This window comes from Pipistrellus hanaki (assembly GCF_964339955.1).
Source record: "Pipistrellus hanaki genome assembly, chromosome: 7".
NCBI lineage: Eukaryota > Metazoa > Chordata > Mammalia > Chiroptera > Vespertilionidae > Pipistrellus > Pipistrellus hanaki.
Window position 1 is genome coordinate 59303977 of NC_140509.1, and position 18427 is coordinate 59322403.

At 45.1% G+C, this 18427-nt stretch overlaps 1 protein-coding gene across 2 annotated transcripts in view; it reads right to left on the reverse strand.

Annotated features, from left to right (window-relative positions):
- SASH1 (SAM and SH3 domain containing 1) overlaps positions 1–18427 on the reverse strand; it is a 219585-nt gene that overhangs the window by 58760 nt on the left and 142398 nt on the right. For both annotated transcript variants that reach the window (XM_084889278.1, XM_084889277.1), the window contains exons 5-8: positions 11311–11351; positions 8908–8994; positions 6492–6604; positions 2354–2455 (exon numbers count right to left, since the gene is read on the reverse strand). In XM_084889278.1, the coding sequence (XP_084745404.1) occupies positions 2354–2455; positions 6492–6604; positions 8908–8994; positions 11311–11351 (343 nt within the window). The remainder of the gene's footprint in view (positions 1–2353; positions 2456–6491; positions 6605–8907; positions 8995–11310; positions 11352–18427) is intronic.

An 18427-nucleotide genomic window follows, 5' to 3' on the forward strand; every position in this document is an offset into this window, starting at 1 on the left:
ATTGATGTTTCTATCTCTCTCTACCTCTCCCTTCCTCTCTGAAATCAATAAAAAAATTTTTAAAAAATTAAAATTGTCTCTTTTCATAGATGACATAATCTTATCTTTAGAAAGCCCCCAAGATTCCACACATACACCAAACAAACAAACAAACAAATAAATAATGTTAACTTAGCCAAGTTGCAGAATATAAAAGCAATATCATTTTTCAGGATACAAAACCAGTTTCATTTTTATACAGCAGCAATGAACAATTTAAAAAGGAAATAAGAAAAAAAATTCACTTATAATAACATCAAAATAATAAAACACTTAGGAATAAACTTAACAAAGGAGGCAAGACTGAAAACTACAAAAATTGTTAAAAAGACATTGAAGAAAACATAAATAAAAAAAGATATCCTGTGTTCATGGATTAGTAGACTTCATATTGTTAAGATGACAATACTACCAAAATCAATATACAGATCCAATGCAATCCCTATTAAAATCCCATGGGATTTTTTTTTTTTTTGCAGAAATAAAAAAACTCATCCTAAAATTCACATAGAACAGCCAAAACAATCTGAAAGAAAAAAAAAATAACTAAGTTGAAGGACTCACAATTTCCAAATTCAAAACTTCATATAAATCTACATTAATCAAAAACAGACACTAGCAACAGTAAGACACATAAACCAATTGAATAAATAGAAATCCCAGAAATAAATCCTAGCATATACAGTCAATAAATTTTCAAAAAGGGTACCAAGACCATTTAATGGGGGAAAGGAGAGTCTTTTTTTAAAAAAATGGTTCAGGCCCGGCCGGTGTGGCTCTGTGGTTGAACATCTACCTATGAATCAGAAGGTCGTGGCTCCATTCCTAGTAAGGGTACATGCCTGAGTTGCAGGCTCGATCCCCAGTAGGGGGCGTGCAACTTCTCTACTTCTCCCTTTCTCTCTGAAATCAGTAAAAAATTAAAATTAAAAATGGTTCAGGAAAACTGGGAATCTACCTGCAAAAGGACGAAGCTGGACCCGTGTTATATCATATGCAAACATTAACCAAATATGGGGCAAAGAACTAAACTTCAAGAGATAAAACTATAAAACTCTTAAATGAAACTCTTCATGACATTAAACTTGGCAATGATTTCTTGGATATGATACTAAAGTACTGGCAACAAAAGAAAAATACAAATTAGACTATGAAAAGGCAACCCACAGAATGCAAGAAAATATTTACAAATCGTGTATCCAGTAATAGCTTAACACCCAGAATACATCAAGAAGTGCCACAACTTAACAACCAACAACAAAACAAAACCCAATTCAAGAATGGACAGAGAACTTGAATAGACATTCCTCCAAGGATATACAAATGGCCAACAAACACACAAAACAATAACCAACCTCTGAGTCATTAGAGAAATGAAAATCAAAATGTCAATGAGATACTAGTTCACAAACCCCTGGATGACTATTATCCTAAAATAGGGGAAAGGAGAAGATTTCATGCATTACTGCCAGGAATGTAAAATGCTAATCCTATAGGAAACAGTATGGAGGTTCCTCAAAATAGTTAAATACAAAACTAGCTTCTGATTCAGAAATTCCAATCCTACGTATATACCCAAAGGAACTGACAGCAAACTCAGATACTTGCATACCAATGATCAGAGCAGCATTATTCACAATAGCCAAAAAGTGGAAACCCTCAAGTGTCTATCTAAACAGATGAATGAATAAACAAAATGCACTTTTTATGTACAGCAGAATCAATATTCCACTTATTCATCCATCAAAAGGAATGAAGTATATGTTGCAGCATAAATTAACCTTGCAAACACTGTGCTAAGTGAAATCAACCAGACCCAAAAGGTCGAATATTTTATCATTTCACTTATGTGAGATACCTAGAATAGTCACATTCAGAGACTGAAAGTGGAATGGCAGTTCCCAGGGGCTGTGGGGAGCAGAGGAGGAGAGGAAGTAATTATTTAATGGTTATGGGATTTCTATTTTAGATGATGAACAAGCTCTGGAAGTGGACTGTGGTGATGGTTGCACAGCAACGTGAATACAACAATGCTACTGAAACAAACACTTAAAAATGCTTATAATAGTAAATTATAAATTATGTATACGTTACTACAATTAGAAAAAAGAACAAAAACACAGCAGAAATAGTCCAATTCTGAGTAGGTGAGTTTCTATGGGGTAAAGAATACTGAGTTAACATGTAGGAAGATCCGCTCCTTTTCAGATCCTGGTGGAAGTTAATTGCTAGAAGTAAATGCAAGGCTGAAATTGCACAGGCCATCCCTTTTTACTAGAAATGGTCGGGATGCTCACAGAGAAAGCGAACTTACATTGCAGTTTGATGAGCCATCAAATGTGGGGTAAGAGCCTTCCGGCCAGTCGGCGGGATCCAAGGCAGTTGACTGCCGGTGCTGGGCCTCGTACTCCTTGAGCTGCCAAGAGAGGAAAAAGAAGGTTGAAATGGAAATAATCGCCAACAATTGTCTACCAAGCAGCAGAGAGAACACTGTGGCACCTTCTTCATGCCATTAGAGGTGACAAAGTGCCAGCCAGCCAAAGGCCAGCTTCACAAAACCAAAAGAAAGACCCACGCCCTGCCCTGTGGCTTTTCATCTAATATAAAGCAACAGACACAGTGACTCTTTGTATTCTGTATTCCAAAAAGAACCTCGATGTCCTCCCTCTGACATCAAAACTCATCTCTCACAGTTCAACGCAAGTTTTAGGGCAAAATCTGTTTGCATTCCCGCTCTGAATTTCCTCTCTTTGTAGAAGACTATGAACATTTGAACAAAAGCGGGGAAGGCCTGAAACTGTTATTTTAAAGTCATTTGCTCTTCTTGTTCTAGATTGTTTTAAGTGCCCAGTTCAATGTTAATAAATACAATGGGATTTACTGGGGACCCTGGTGGATGACAGGAAAAGAACAACGGATCTACATTATGTGCAGAAAGTTGACGTTTAGAAACTACTTTTTTGAAAAACACAAAAAGACAAGTGAAATAGCATAGAAAATTGGCAAATGTGAAAAGTTCTACGTGTGTTTTTCATAAAACACATAGGAATTTAACTCTGCTACATACTACCATGAAACCGTCACTGCATTAAAATTTTACTCTAAAGCAGTTTTTATATATGAATGTAAGGAACTGATCAAATCTTGTTCTATGAATAAAACCTCCAAGCAATGGAAACCTCTGACCTGACAGCCCAGGATACGGTGTCACACTGCCCTCAACCACTGGGGCTCTGTGGGCATGGCAAAACCACCAAACGGACGATGTCCCTCCAGCTGCTTTCCAAAGCTTCGCCTCTGCTATGAAATGCTTTATGTGGGCACATGTGACAGGAGCTGAACCAGGTGGAGGCAGGCAGACAGTACTGACTAAGGAGCAAGAGCTTAGCTGCTGAGAGCTGTGCCTCAGTTCTCCCATCAGGAAAATGGGAACGACAATAAGTCCATCACACAGGACTCTACCAGAATTAAGAAAAGACAGTGAAGCTCTTAGTATACGGCTCCTATGCAAGAGGTGTATTACCACAGCATTGTTTTCACCCAGTGGTCTCAGCTAAAGGAGAGCTCACCTTGACTCCAGGTATTTGCACTTTTGCTATCAGGGGCACTCATCTCAGTTTAACCTTTCTAGTACTTTAGGGCATTGCGTTAGTATTGTTCTAATCTCTGTAGAATGTTTACATTATGTACCAGAATGCTGGATATACTGGTTTCTGCAATGCTGACTTCTCACTGTCTTATCGGGATAGCAGTCACCTGAGCAACCGGGCTTATCACTTGTTTACTCCAGGTCTATGTTCTACTTTTCTTTTTTTTTTGTAACCCTCAGCCAAGGGTATGTTTTCATTGCTTTTAAGAGAAAATAGAAGAGAGGGAGGGAGAAAGAGAGGGAGAGACAGAGAAAAACATTGATGTGAGAGACACATCAATTGGTTGCTTCCCACACATGCCTCAACCCAGGATGGGGAGCAAACCCACAATCTGGGTACATACCCCTGACCAGGAATCAAACCAGTGACCCTTCGGTGCGTGACTGTCGCTCTAACCACTGAACACACTGGCCAGGACTTGTGCTCTACTCTTATACTCAGCCTTAGCCCAGACTCCTAGGAGCCACTAAATAAACTTAATCTTTAAAAACAAGACAAATTCCTAATGAGTCAATCATAAACAGAATTAATATTTTTCTTCTACTATCATTTAACTTTGGGGCCCAAGAGTACCTGTATTTCTTCTAATATAGATTCCACACTGGCCACTTACTTTTATAGTTTTACTAATTTCAACAGGTTATGTGTTTTATTAGTAATTCTGTTACAAAATACAATCTCTAAAATTTTTAAAGTACATTTATAGGAAAAAACCCCACCTGGTTTTATTTATAATTATATTTTTATATTCTACTTTGCTCCTTAAGAAGTGTTGACTTAAATATAATTTAATGAAGGAAAAACAACTGATCATTTCATTTGAGAATATATATAAATATATATATAATAAAATTTATAAATTGTTAGTTTAATTTCCAGATTTTTAAAATAATGACACTTTAAAGTGTGTGTGTGTGTGTGTGTGTGTGTGTGTGTGTGTGTCTCTCTCTCTCTCTCTCTCTCTCTGAGGAGAATATACTCTCGTACATCCTATTTTTCCTAGTCTTTAGTTTTCTACTTGAAGTCTGTGACACAATTCTTAGAGGGAATGGCCATCTTAAGTAGAGTAATGCTTATTCTGTCTTAAAGACCAGTAGGGAGAGATATTCTAAAATGTTCCCATTTCTAAGAGTGCTTATTGGAAAGAACATTTGTATTATATCTCCTCCAAATCCCCTCCAGCTGCAATTTTAACTCATTTCCTTTTATTCTGCCCTCAGTTGAGATTAAAGGAAAATAAAACACTCTTCAGTGCATCCTGAAGATGTACTATTTAATAATCCCTCCTATACTTGAGAAAAGTGATTAAACTCTTTTCTGCTTCTTTTCTGAGATTTCCCATTTCACCCCCGGGATATATTAGAAGAAAGCCTCAATCACTTTGTTGCTCTCCATAAGCCTCTCTAATTGTCAAAATCACTGTGACGGATGCTCCAATAGCTGCTACAAGAAAATAACTCAAAAACATGCACAGGTTCCCAGTTCATCATGTGGTTTTCTGGCATTCCAGGTGCCCAGACTCCCCTTACAAAGCCACTCACCTATCCCTACTCTGGGGCAGGCTCCGTGCGTGGTTGTCTCCCCATGAGGAGCAGTTCCCCAGAGATGCTGAGGAGACTGCTGACTGCTCCCTGCTCCCTGCTCCCTGCTCCCTGCTCCTCATCAGTCTGTAACCTCTTTTTCTCACCCAGGACAAGTTCTCTTATGTAATTCACCTTCCAGGGCTCCCCGCTCCCTAAGGAATCGGGCTGAGGCTAGACTTCTCCTGAACTCCCTTCTCTGTCCAGCTTCTTCCGCTGCTTCCCTCTCCTGCTTCCCTCTCTCAGCACTTAGAAGTTTCTCCTGAAAGCTACCTTTCAATAAATCATGTCAGGCTCTGATTCTGGGAACTTGATGTAAGACATCATCTCATCTCAGGCTCTGATTCTAGGAACTTGGTGTAAGACACTGGCATTAAGAAAAGTTCACAATGCCAAAACATCAGTCAAGTTAGCAATAAACATCAAGGACTTTTTTCTTCTTCTAAATATGTGTTTATTGATTTCAGAGAGAGGAAGGAAGAGGGGGAAAGAGAGACACATCAATGATGAAAGAGAATCATTGATAGGCTGCCTCCTGCATGCTCCCTCCTGCATGCTCCCTAAACGGGATTGAGCCTGTAACTCAGGGTATGTGCCTGACCAGGAATTGAACCGTGACCTCCTGGTTCATGGGTTGACGCTTAACCACTGTGCAACACCAACAGAACTCAAGGACTCTTTTTTTAAAAACAAAATACCTTAAGAACTTTATTTTGAACTCTCACACTGATGTGACCTTGTGGACACATATTTATCAGATAGATAACTATGTAATATTTAGTCACTGGATCAAGTCACATGAGCAATCTTTAGTATTATATTATTTTTTAGAAAATACGATTATTAAATCATGGTCACAGATCTATTTCCTACAGACAGTTCTCCCCATTAAAATGTCAATGAACATATTTCTCTACAATCATTGCTGGTACCATCACACCGAAATAATCATGTTCTCTTTCACCCAAAGCTTTAAAGTAAGTTTATTCCTTACTCACTCACACACCACAAAACTACCCAGATCAATGAATAAACTGAGGTTTCCAAATATCTTATGGGCTTTTAAGCCTTCTGGAACTAGTCCAAGATTTGAATACCCTAAATTCATCTGCAAAGAGCTATGTGCACTCTTAAAATTAGCACCCAGAAATTGTGTTATTTAGAGTACACCAACCTTTCTAAGTCTGAGGAGGCCCCCTCACACAAATCCCTGCAGCCTTACCCTGGCCAGCGCCTCCTCAATGGTGATCATCTTCTCCTTGACCATCATCATCAGCTGAATCCGCTCCTCATCACTCATTGTTATCTCGCTTGCAACATACCCCACATCTTCTCCTAGAGGTTGGAGATAAAAGACAATAGGAATGAAGACAAGAAAGGTCATCAGAATGCCAAGCCTGAGAACATCTCACCCAGGTCTAGGGCTGCCTATGGGCACGGCCAGTGATGTCCATCACTGACGGAGCAGCAGGAGCAGTCAGGGGCTGCTCTGTAGGATGCCACGGAGCCTGTCTCATTGGGAAACAGGCACCAAGGACATATGGATGTTACCATGAAACAAACCGGAGCATTTGTGACGCGGGCTCTCGTGAAGGAGTTTGGGGAGGAAGCCCACAGGGAGTAAGAGGTGGGCAGTGACCGAATTTAAAGAGCTCTCGCAGACAAGCATCCTCAGCCCCTTCGGCTGAGAGTTCCCTGAGTCCACCCATTTTGAATATGATCGAGATGAAAATATTTTGGGGAAAAGTGGGCGAGAACCCTCTGCTGTGACAGAGAAAGGTCAAAGAGCCAGCTGCCTGAGAAACCCTAGACTCCTGCTAAGCTAACTGATGGCCATTCCTCAAAAATCAGCACAATAAGTCAAACCACGGATGGGAAGCGTTCTGGGGTCCACGGAAGGAAGGTACCATGCGTGTACACATCTGAGAGTGTTATTGGCATAAGCATTCCCAAACTGTGAGGGGGACTCAACTGCCACCTGGAAGCTGAAGGCAGCCAGCACTTCAGAGGAAAACCACCGTTCGGTTACTTGGAGCATGTTCTCCTACGAAGTACACAGACTGCCGGCACCTCTGCTACATGTGAGCCATGTTAGCACGTGTACCCCTGGTCAGCGCGTGGTGAAGAAGTGGCAGTGGAAGAGGCACCCTGGGAATCAGCCCTCCGTCTAAGCCCTCATCTTTCTCCGTCTGCCCCTCACATACCTCACTTGCCTGGAGTCATTAGGAGGCTCCTATGGCTGAATTTGCCCTTGGTGGAAGGGGCAGGGCGGAGAGGCTGGCTGCACACTTGTAGGATCCTCCCATCAGGACCTGCCCCGGAATTTATGCTCCCCTGTGTCTCCCTCTCTCATTTCCATTCCGCTATCCATCAGTACAGAAACAGCACTCACGTTCCCTCTGCCACTCGTCCCCCGTGCAGGGGGAGGATAATAGAGTGTCTAGGCGAGCGGAAAAGCCTGCCGGCTTGATTCATTTGACTATCTCTGTCACCTCCAGGGGTGGAGGGGGTGACAGCCAGTTGGCTGGCCCTGAAAATAAATCTCCTCGAGCTGGTTAACTGCCCGCTCCTTCCCTTCATCCCTCCAGCCCCGTCTCTCTTGCTCCTTCTCCTTTTCCTTCTTCTTAAATAAGACTCTGTTTGAACCCAAGGTTTCCTTTGAATCACACGTGACCCTGGGTGTGTACCAGAGGGAATCTAAGAGTGTTTAAGAATAACCCTCCTTAGGCAGGACACCTTTAAAACCGAGCCCCACGGAGGCAACCAACGAAGCCAGGTGTGCGACTGGCAGGCACACTGTCTGGGTCCGCTTTCCTCGTTTCTACGTGTGTGAAAAAACGGAAAAGCCCTGAGAACAACAGGGCTGGACACCAAGATGTTGGAAAAAAAAAAAAAAAACAACCACCAAGTAATAGCATTGGGGAGCCGGTAAAAATGCTCCTCTAATGCTGACCTTCCTTAGCGGGACCGGCGTCTGGGAGCAGCTCTGTTCCCATTCCCCACTGGAGGCCGGGGAAGCATCCATTATGTAAGCCAGCCTCAAAGGGATGACATGTTTACTTACTGCATAAACAACAACAAAGGCCCAGCCAGGAGGCGGGCAGGGCTCCCTCCACAAGCAGCCTGGACAAATTCCCATGATGTCAGACCCTCAGATAGAGTTTCCAGGGCAACAACCCAGTCACGGTCCCAGCCACAGACCGGCATCCAAAGTTCAGAAGACTGCTAAGGCCCCGAGCAGCGGGGCACAGGGGAGGCCCCAAACTAACTAACGCTAGACTCTTCTGGGTAGACCTCTGCCCGCAGAAAACGGGAAATTCGGTCTTTGCCCTCAGATCTGGGTGTTTTTTTTTTGTTTTTTGTTTTTTTGTTTTGTGTGTGTGTGTGTGTGTGTGTGTGTGTGTGTGTTTAAAGCCTGCTAACTCTTCCCATTCTGTTTTCTTTGATAAAAAAAATTTTTTTTAAAAATTCCAGTGGAAAGAAGTTTTAAAGTAAGGATAGGAATGCCAGAGAGCTGAACATTCCCGGGGCACGGGCGACAAGTAATGCTAACTTGCAGCAACAGTCCAGATCAGAGGCACAGGCTGCTGAACACTCGAGAGCTAAAAGGCCCTACTGTCCGCCGGCTGTTTCCGCACCTTTTGAAGTCTGCCTCATTATTCCTTTCTGGTTCTTTCGGAAGTTCTGCCAGAAATACTTATTTTTCTTCTTCCAGTCTCCTTTTCCTTGAAAAAAAAAAAAAAAAGACACAAGCAATAAATTCATTAATAACAAAAGTAGCCTCTTCCTTATACTTCAAAGCTTATAAAATACTTTGATTTCACAAACAGTTTTTCTCTTTCAGTTTGTGCAATGACTTGGAAATGCCTATAAAGTCATTTATAAGAAATGCAAATTTCCTGGTGGCAGTAGGGATATGATGAGAAATAAGGAAACATCAAAAAAGGCAGGCAAAACACACATTCTTACATTCTCTTTGATGTTGAACGGATATATGCAATCCTGCCTTGCCTTGTGGGATATCCCCCACCCGCTTTGGTCTGCAGCCACAAATTAGTTCAAGTAAACCACAAACACGATGCTTGGAGAAGTTTGCTTTGTCTTGTTGTTATTCATGCTGTTGATCTACCCTTGACTTATTTCTGTTACCTCCGATCTAATGGAGAGAGCGGCTGGTACATCCTGTGCACCCTGGGCTCGGGGCTGGGTCAGGGCCTGAGGAGCTGCCCCACGCCGGGTCCCTAAGGTGAGGAGCTCCCATGCATCCAGCAACGAGTTGGGCAGGACTCCAGCTCTCTGGCATCAGGCTACCTGGTGACCTTCCCACAGCTTGCCCAGGGCACCGTGACAGGAGAAGCAGACTACTCTCCTGCTGTGACAGCTGCCAACAGGGCCCCCTCCGTCTCAGACTCCCAGTGACTTTCCAATGAAAACACTGTCATACGCTAGCCACATGTGTCAAACACAAGGCCCGCGGGCCAAATCCAGCCCGCCAGGCCTTGCAATGTGGCCCGCACCGCGCTGTCATCACTGCACTCCGCTGTCAGTTTATGACATTGTCAGTTTATGACTGTTCAGTAAACCATTCGGCCCGCGATTTAGGCTGGATTTTAGATTTTGGACCCTTCTCTGATTGAGTTCGACACCCCTACGCTAGACATTTTTAATATGGGGAAGGGGGGGGAGTTCTGATCATCAATATGTAATAACTAAAAAGCAAAGGGAAACAAGGCGAATAAAATGAAAGGATAAAGCTATCCTTTATTTTTTAAAAACAAAATTAAACGGCAGAGCGACATGTGCTCTCATGCAGAGGGGACACGCTCGCAGCCGCAGCTTCGTCACCGTTGGTGCCTGGTTGCCCCACAGCCCCAGGACACAGGGCCCAGCCATTGGCACACTGCTGGTTCCCACAGTCTAGACTGGTGGTGCCAGGCAACGCCGCAGAAGACAGACTCATGGCAACCCCACCACGGTGTTCCAGGCTAGAAAGGACATCATTTTTTTGAAAACAGATGTGCTCATCTAAGTTCTGAGAACCTCTGGAGCTATGGGAACGGAACCAGCGTGGGCGGGCCTGAGACTCCCTGGTACGTCTTGAGGGCACTGCTGCCTTCAGGGTAAATCAGGAAAGGTGAAAGCAGAAGCAGGATTATTACTCAGTGAACCATTCTCCCCGGCAATCTGGAATATCAAGTATTTCTCTCACCGTAAACTACACTCCCCCTACTTCTATTTTTACGTTTCTAAAATGAAGGTATGGCTTAAAAAATAAATAGTATAGCTAACATTTATGTAGCATTTATTATATCCAGGCCCTTGGCTATCTCATTTAATGCTCACAAGGAACATATGATGTTTTATTGTCCCCATTCAGTGAATGAGGAAACCGAGGCTCAAGGAGGCGAGTGGTCTGCCTGAGGTCACAGCTATCAAGTTGGCAGAGGGATGATTCAAATTCAAGTCAAAACCTCATTTGAGCCAAAACCGGTTTGGCTCAGTGAATAGAGCGTCGGCCTGTGGACTGAAAGGTGCCAGGTTTTATTCTGGTCAAGGGCATGTACCTTGGTTGCGGGCACATCCCCAGTAGACGGTGTGCAAGAGGCAGCTGATCAATGATTCTCTCTCATCGATGTTTCTAACTCTCTATTCCTCTCTGTTAAAAAAAAATCAATAAAATATATATATTTAAAAAAAAAAACAAAAAAAAAAAAAAAAACACCTCACTTGAGCATTCATGCTCCTAATCAAGATTGCTTTGCAAGGCTCCCTCTGACCCAAACAGAAAAAAGCGTCACTGCATCAAGAGTGGATTTTATCATCAGGGAAACAGGAAATCTTTAACACCCTCATTGTGCACAATTTTTGACTCAAAAGTTCCAAATCAGAGGAAAGTTGAACATCAATATCTTTAACAGTGTTTATTTCAGGGCGGAAGTCTTCTTGGTGGCCTTTGTATTTTCACCTGCTTATATATTCTGTGAAGTGTTACAAGAAAATAGTTCATTTAAAATAGATAAACCAAGACACGGGCTACTGACCTACAGCGCTGTCTTCTGAGTTTGACTTGTGAAGAGAGTTCCTAGAAAAGAAAAACAAGTCTGGTTACCAGGAAGCCCTGCCTTCGAGGGGGAACGCACAATCCCAGGAGGTTGAGCCAGCATCCATACTACTCAGCAGAGCCAGCAAAGCCTTTATAAGGTATTTGCCAATGGCTTGCGCTAGCCAGCAACTGCCCTTCTAGAAACACACTCGTGTACCATTCGTCAACATTTGTTAAAGACTCAATCCAGGTAAGACCTCTATTAAATGAAGGGGATGGACTCCACTCGGTGATCGCTGAAGTAGCTTATCTTCCATTCCTGTGAACTATTAGCTACCCATTAAATGACTGCCATTGGGAAGTCTCTTGTGCAAATGGGAAAAGGAAGGCAAATAATAACGAACATATAGGCCTACGACCACAAATGCCCCTCAGGCCAGGAGTAAGCAAGATTGCCAGTTGTAGGAGAAATCATTAAGGGAGTGGGGGACCCCCAAGCCACGCGAGTCTGGATGCCCCCCAAAAAGAGAGGGCAGCCAGTATGTAGGTCCTCCAGTCAGTAGCTGCCAATTGGCAAGTGCACTATGCATCTTGCTAGATTTTCTAAGAGCCAGAAGTCTGCATATTTTAAAATCCAGAGCTCCACATTTTTAAGTGATGGCAAATAATTCAATGTTTTTAAAGATGTGTCCAAGTTACTCAGGACATGTCTGGGCATCTGATTTGGTCCACGCCCTGCCCCAGCCTGGCTGCCAGTTTGACTGCTGATACAGATAAACCCCAATAACCTGGACCACCAACACGGCCCCAAACCAGGTAATTAATCACTTCTTCAGCAAACCCACAGACTTACTATTCTTTCATTGTTTGCATCTACGTTCTTCAAATGATCACACACTTTAAGTAATTTATCCTCAGGTTTGCACTTTGGATCTTTCCCATTTTCTAAGAGTTGCTTCTACTAGATAGCTCTTGCTGCATTTCCCTAGGATGCCAGCAGATGGCACTGTAGATTCTTTATTTACCTTGCCGTGGCCAGTGGGGATTTCATTTCTAAAATTCCACAAGTTCACCATCTAGATCCTGGCCACAGAATAGCAAGCAATGTTTCATAAGCGTGAGGCTACCCAACTCATCAATGTGCACAGGGGGGAAATGGCACCGCGTGAAGTTTAATTTGGACGCAGTGAACTGTCCCTGCAAACAGAGGCTGGCAGAGCAGCGAAGCAACTTGCCTCGCCTTTCTTTCTCCTTGAGACTGATTATAAAACCCACCCAGCAGGAGCGGGAACCAGTGATGTGACCGAATTCCAAGTTTGGATGGCAGCAGGTGTAAGGGGTCATTTACTGAGCTCCTGATGTGAGGAGTTAATGCTCAGAAGCCAGTTCCAAAGGCCTCTTAGCAATCCATCCTTCCAGCCAGACGCCAAGGCCTGCAAAGGGCAGCTCTGGAAGCAGGCTGTCGGCCTTTCCTGCCCAGCACTTTCATGGCCACCAGAGGGAAAGAGATGGCGACTTCAGCACGGGATTCGATGGCTCGGGAGTAATAGCAACATTCTGTTGCACTTTGAAAATCTATTTACGCATTTAAAAATCTTCAAGCTCAGCATTAGGCTGAACTCAATCTTAGTACCTTTACTAACTAACTACTATGATGAGATTCCAGAACTGCCTAAGCATTTACATCTTTCCTCAAGACCCCTAAACTATTTTAGCCCTCAATGAAGGCCTAAAGAACATTCATACTGAATTTATGAATTAGATTAAAAAAAAAAAAAAAAAACTTGAGACAGCATTCCCAGAACTTCACCAATTCCTTTTGTTCTACCTCAGTGTTTAGCAAATTCTATGTAAAACTGCTTCCTCCCTTTTGTTTTCTTTCTTCTTTCTTTCTTTCATTCACTTATTCCTTCCTTCAATAAATATTTATTCGGCCCCCATTAAAGCCTGGCATCCTTTGAGGCATTGAAAACAGTGATGATAAACAAGACTGGTAAGATCCCCATTCTAATGGCACGAGGACAAGGGAGAGAAGCAAGGGGCGGGGTGCAGATTAAGACATGGGGAGAACAGATGGGATGGGCAGAGAAGGCCTCTCTGAAGTGGTGTCAGCTGAGCAGAGATCTACACGATGTGCTGACATAACATGCAGCCCCTCGAATGGGGAGGACTGGGTTGGGAAGAGCAGAGGAGGAAAACAAGAGGACAGCAGTCTGCCGCCTAAGTTTGAGGAGCTGATTGGCCATCTGTGGGGACAGAGGGCAGACGGTTGGATATAGGAGACCAGAGTGCTGGGGAGCTGCTGAGGGCTGGGGATAGGCCTTTGGGAGTCGTGTGCATCTTGAAAGAGATGAGCACCAGGAAGATGAGCACCAACTGAGTACCAGGACGAGGAGCTGTGCTCTGGAGCTTGGAAATGAAGGCTGAGCTCTGGGGCTTGGAAAAGAAGATGGAGCGTCAGTGCAACTGAGGGGAAGTGGTCAGTTGGCAGCAAGAAGACCAGGAGAGCACCTTGTCCCTTTCCCAACCAGGGTAACATTAAAACCAGTTCTACACAAATCACATCACTGCCTCCCGTGTCACCTAGGGTCCAATCTAGGTTGCTCTACTCTCTCCTCTACTGACTCGATCCCTTCACAGTGGAGAGGCTCCTAAGACCACAGAGAAGGAGGAACTAACGGGTCAAAATGAAATTCTGTGCATTTGTAGAGAATCCCGCCTCTTACAGAACACGCCCTCTCGACCCTCCCATCACAGGACAAGGTCCTCCCAGGGAGCAGGGAGTGAGGACTCGCCAGAGGAACAGCCTGGGCAAGGCCCTGCCTGGGCGGAGAAGCCCTGGCTCTGGCTCCCCAGCTAAGGCCCTGCCCACCCGCCACGCTTCTCATTTACATAAACAGGAATGAGCATCCTCTCCATCAGTCCCGCCCTGGGGTGAATGATGGGAATGATCCTCAGAGGAACTTGTGAAGGCAGAGCACAAATCTGAACGTGGCCTACAGGTTTGTCAGCACCAACGGTTTCCACAACACTTTTCAGGATTGGGTTGTGTTGCTATTGCGCGATCCTCGCGTGTGCCTTTGGAGGGAAAAGCGGCCAAACCATCTGGCTCAGGCTCCATCTTCTGCGTGTGTCTATTTATATACACATAGGCCGAGGTGCCTCCAGGCAGAGACAGCTCTATCGCTCTGCCACAAGCCCTGTCTGGAGCACCAGGCTTGCAGCGAGTGCCCACGCACAGAAGAATGCCTCGGACAGGCCAGTGGTTTGTGTTCATGTCCGGAAACGTCATGATAACCAAACAACAACAAAAAAGAAAAACGGTTCGAACCCAATTTCTAAGGAAGGGACATACGTTATGCGTTACTGGGAAAAGCTCTACTTAAAGAGATTTTTTTTTAAGGTTCTTTATCGTGAGTCTCCGGAAATACACGTCTCCAGGAGTTTCTTTCCTCTGCATTTTGAATCAGGGCCCTTTGCTGCGTCTGGGCCTTTTCCTGCATCGTCCCTGCCTGCCAAGGCGGTCCCCAAAGCCAGCAGCATCTGCCTGAGGACGTGGGGGAAGGACTGGGGCCTCTGCTACTGGATTGTGTACATGTACAGGGAGAGGGGGGGGGGGAGGGGGGTAGGAAAGTAAGAGGGTGGAGGGGCTCTCTAGTAGTTAATCTCTCCCATTTCTTCCTGACTTAAAACATAACTAACTCCTCACATTCAGATTTTACATATTTAGTGACAAATCACTTTGGGTAAAGTGTAATTCTTTAATTTCCTATTTCTGATTATCCTTTGGGTATCCGAGGTATTTTTCATCCTAGGAGCATATCTCTACTATTGGATAGAAATACATAGGAAACAAGTTCCTGGTCACAGTATCTACTGTCTGTAAAAATTCAGACTAGAGAGAGGCAAGAGACCCAGCAGCACAGTGCGTGGGAGGTGTTCCCTCTCGGGGTCAGACGGGTGCAAGAGGCGGGCGCCACCTTCAATCCTGCACACACGAGCCTCTCTGACATTCCCTTGGGATTGGGGCCCTGCCCAGCCAACAGGGGCTGGGTTTCACACACAGGACAGAATTTCGCTTTGCGAATTCACTGGCTCCGACGGAAAGTAATTCCGTTGCCCAAATCTGGCATAGTGTTAGAACTCCCTGGATATTCGGTACCAACAAAAACGCTGGTGACATCCTGCCACTGGTGAAAACAACCCCACAGAGGCCTTTCCTTTCATTTTCACAGCCTGTGCCCAGCTTGTCCTTTCTGGCCTTTGCTACAAAGTCACCTTCATAAACGATCAAGGCAGGGAGGTGCCTGAAGTACCAAGTCCAAGGCCATGGCCTGACACAGCACAGGCTTGGGGCTCACACACCGGGGAGAGCAGGGCCCAGATCTAAGCCATGCTTTCTTCTTACGCGCACCCACCTTACTGGGCTATTAGGAGAATTGCATGAGAAGATGTGCACAGACAGCTTAGCACAGTGCCTGGCACTCACTACCTTCCCCCTGACTGTGACCTCTCCGAACCATTCTCCAGAGCACTGCATCTCCTAGACCAGCGGTCACCAACCTTCCAGACCTCATGGACCACCAGTTGGCGACCGCTGCTCCAAAGGTTTCCTTAAACCAGCAGTTTCTGAATCACAGAGGTTCCTCCTTTTTAAATAAAATAAAATAAAATAAAAAAACATTAACTTCCCTCAAATAATTTGGAGGATCTGATAATTCCTCTTTCCTTTCTCGATTACACTTTATACAAGTAACTCCTGTTTTTCTTAGAATTAAAACACACACACATACACACACTAAGGTGACCAGACATCCCGATTTTCAACAATTTGTCCCGCGTCCCAGGGCATTTTTAAAAAGTCTCAATTTTTCCAAACACACACACACGCACGCACGCGCGCACACACACACGCACACGCACACACACACACATTGACATCATGACTGAACATGATGTCAATGTAGAGTTGTAAGGACCACTGACCGGTATCTATACATAAAAAAAACATTATTTCAAGTGTTTTCCGAAGGCCCACTATCCAGGAAGTTGCCCAGCACAATGGCTCCAATGTGAGTTCTGATGGTTCTGATCTCCAACCACCAGGGTTCAAAGCCCAGCTCTACCATTTACTAAAGAGTAACTTTTTTAAACAAAATTTTAATGTGCTTTTACTGACTTTTAGAGGGGGAGAGGGATAGAAACATTGGTGAGAGAGAAACATCACCGATCAGCTGCCCTCTGCACACCCCCTACTGGGGATCAAGCCAGAAACCCGGGCATCCAACAGTGACCTGACGCTCAACCACTGAGCCACACCGGCCGGGTGAGTGACTTCTGACAAGTGACTGAGTCCCGCTGAGTCCCAGTTTCCTGTTAGAGACAATAAAATCACCTCTAGGTTTTCTAGAGGTCTCCATCACGTGTGACTTGCATGGTATTTAGAACAAGCCTGCACAGGCTAAGCCACACACAAAAAGCCAGTGGTTAGAATGGCTAACCTTTGTTTCCAGCTTCCCCTATGCGGTCAAGTCCCTCTAAGTCCTTCTCAAAAAGCACTTCTGTTTCTCAACATGGAAGGGGGTGGTCCTCTGGCACCTCGGGGATGGCCGACTAGCTCTCCAGCCAAGAGCAGGCCTCGCCCGTGCTGATCTGAAAGTTCCTCCGGGAGGCGCACTGACGGAGATTCGTGCCCTTTCCCTCACCACCGGTCACTGGTACCGAAAGTTAATGACTCGGGACACCGGCCGATGCTAAAGTGTTAAGTGTGTGAAGAGCATCCAAGAGCCACCTCTCCACAACAGAGGCCCCCGGCCCGGCTGTGTCCCGGCCTCGGCTTCTCACAGGCCGGGCGATACCAGTGCCGGAGTGCAGAGCTGAACATGCCCCAGGGAGCGGGCTTGGGGCAGGGAGAATCAAAGCCGGGACGGAATACATGCATTCCCCCAACGTTTCCGGAAACTTCTTTTCCAGCTGGGCCATCGTAGTGATCACCTGTGGACCCCTGGGTCTGAACTGCCTAAGAGGTTGACAAACACCTGTTGCCTGGATGCCAGCACCGCTGCTGACAGCACGAAGAAAGCACTGGGAAGTCCTAACTGCTTTCCCAGCTCTTCAAAATCGCCCCATGGCTTACTACAGGGTACAGAGTAGTATTCTGCCTGTAAATTTGTGTAAAAAGGCATCAGCAACTGATCAGCATCGTATAAAAACAACCAACGATTGCTGAAACCGGTTTGGCTCAATGGATAGAGCATCGGCCTGCGAACTCAAGGGTCCCGGGTTCGATTCCGGTCAAGGTCATGTACCTTGGTTGTGGGTACATCCCCAGTGGGGGATGTGCAGGAGGCAGATGATCAATGTTCCTCTCTCGTCGATGTTTCTAACTTTCTATCCTTCTCCCTTCCTCTCCGTAAAAAATCAATAAAATATATTTAAAAAAAAAAAAAAAAAAAAAAAGTAAACAACAACCAACGATGATTTCCTGTTTGTTGTGTGTCGCTTTGGTGTAGATAACGAAGCCCTGGGAAGCTTGGGGGAGGGGAGTACACACAGCCCACACTGTGCAGGGTCTGACAGTATCACAGGGTAGATTGTATCAACAGGCTGCAGGATGGGAACGGCTGAGTGAGTAGCTACAGCAGGAGGCGAGGCCTGTTGCTTTCCTCCTGAATAGCCATGCTCATCTCCCTTCTCACGAAAAGAACCCTGGTTCTGCCTGGGTGGCTGTGTGCCCCGTTACGATACTCCCCTCCCGCAGGCTGGCTGGCCGCTAGCCAAGGCCAGGTGCCAGCATCTGGCCAAGACATAACTGGAACTGTATGGCAGGGTGTTTCTGGGAAGGCTGGTGTTTTCATAATGAGAAGGACTGACTCAGTTTTCACATGTCTTTTGCCCTCTGCCTTTGCCCTGGGTACTGACCGAAACATGGGCATCATGCCAAGGCAGTGGTCATTTTCTCATAAGGAAGAGAGTCCCGTAGCATGGATGGCAGAGGAGAGAAAAAATGCCTTGAGCAGCCGTATCAGCCTTGGAACCTCCAGACTCCTCCCTGCTAAATGAAAAATATATGCCCCCGTTTGTCACAACATGGCAGCCAGGTTTGGGTTACACCT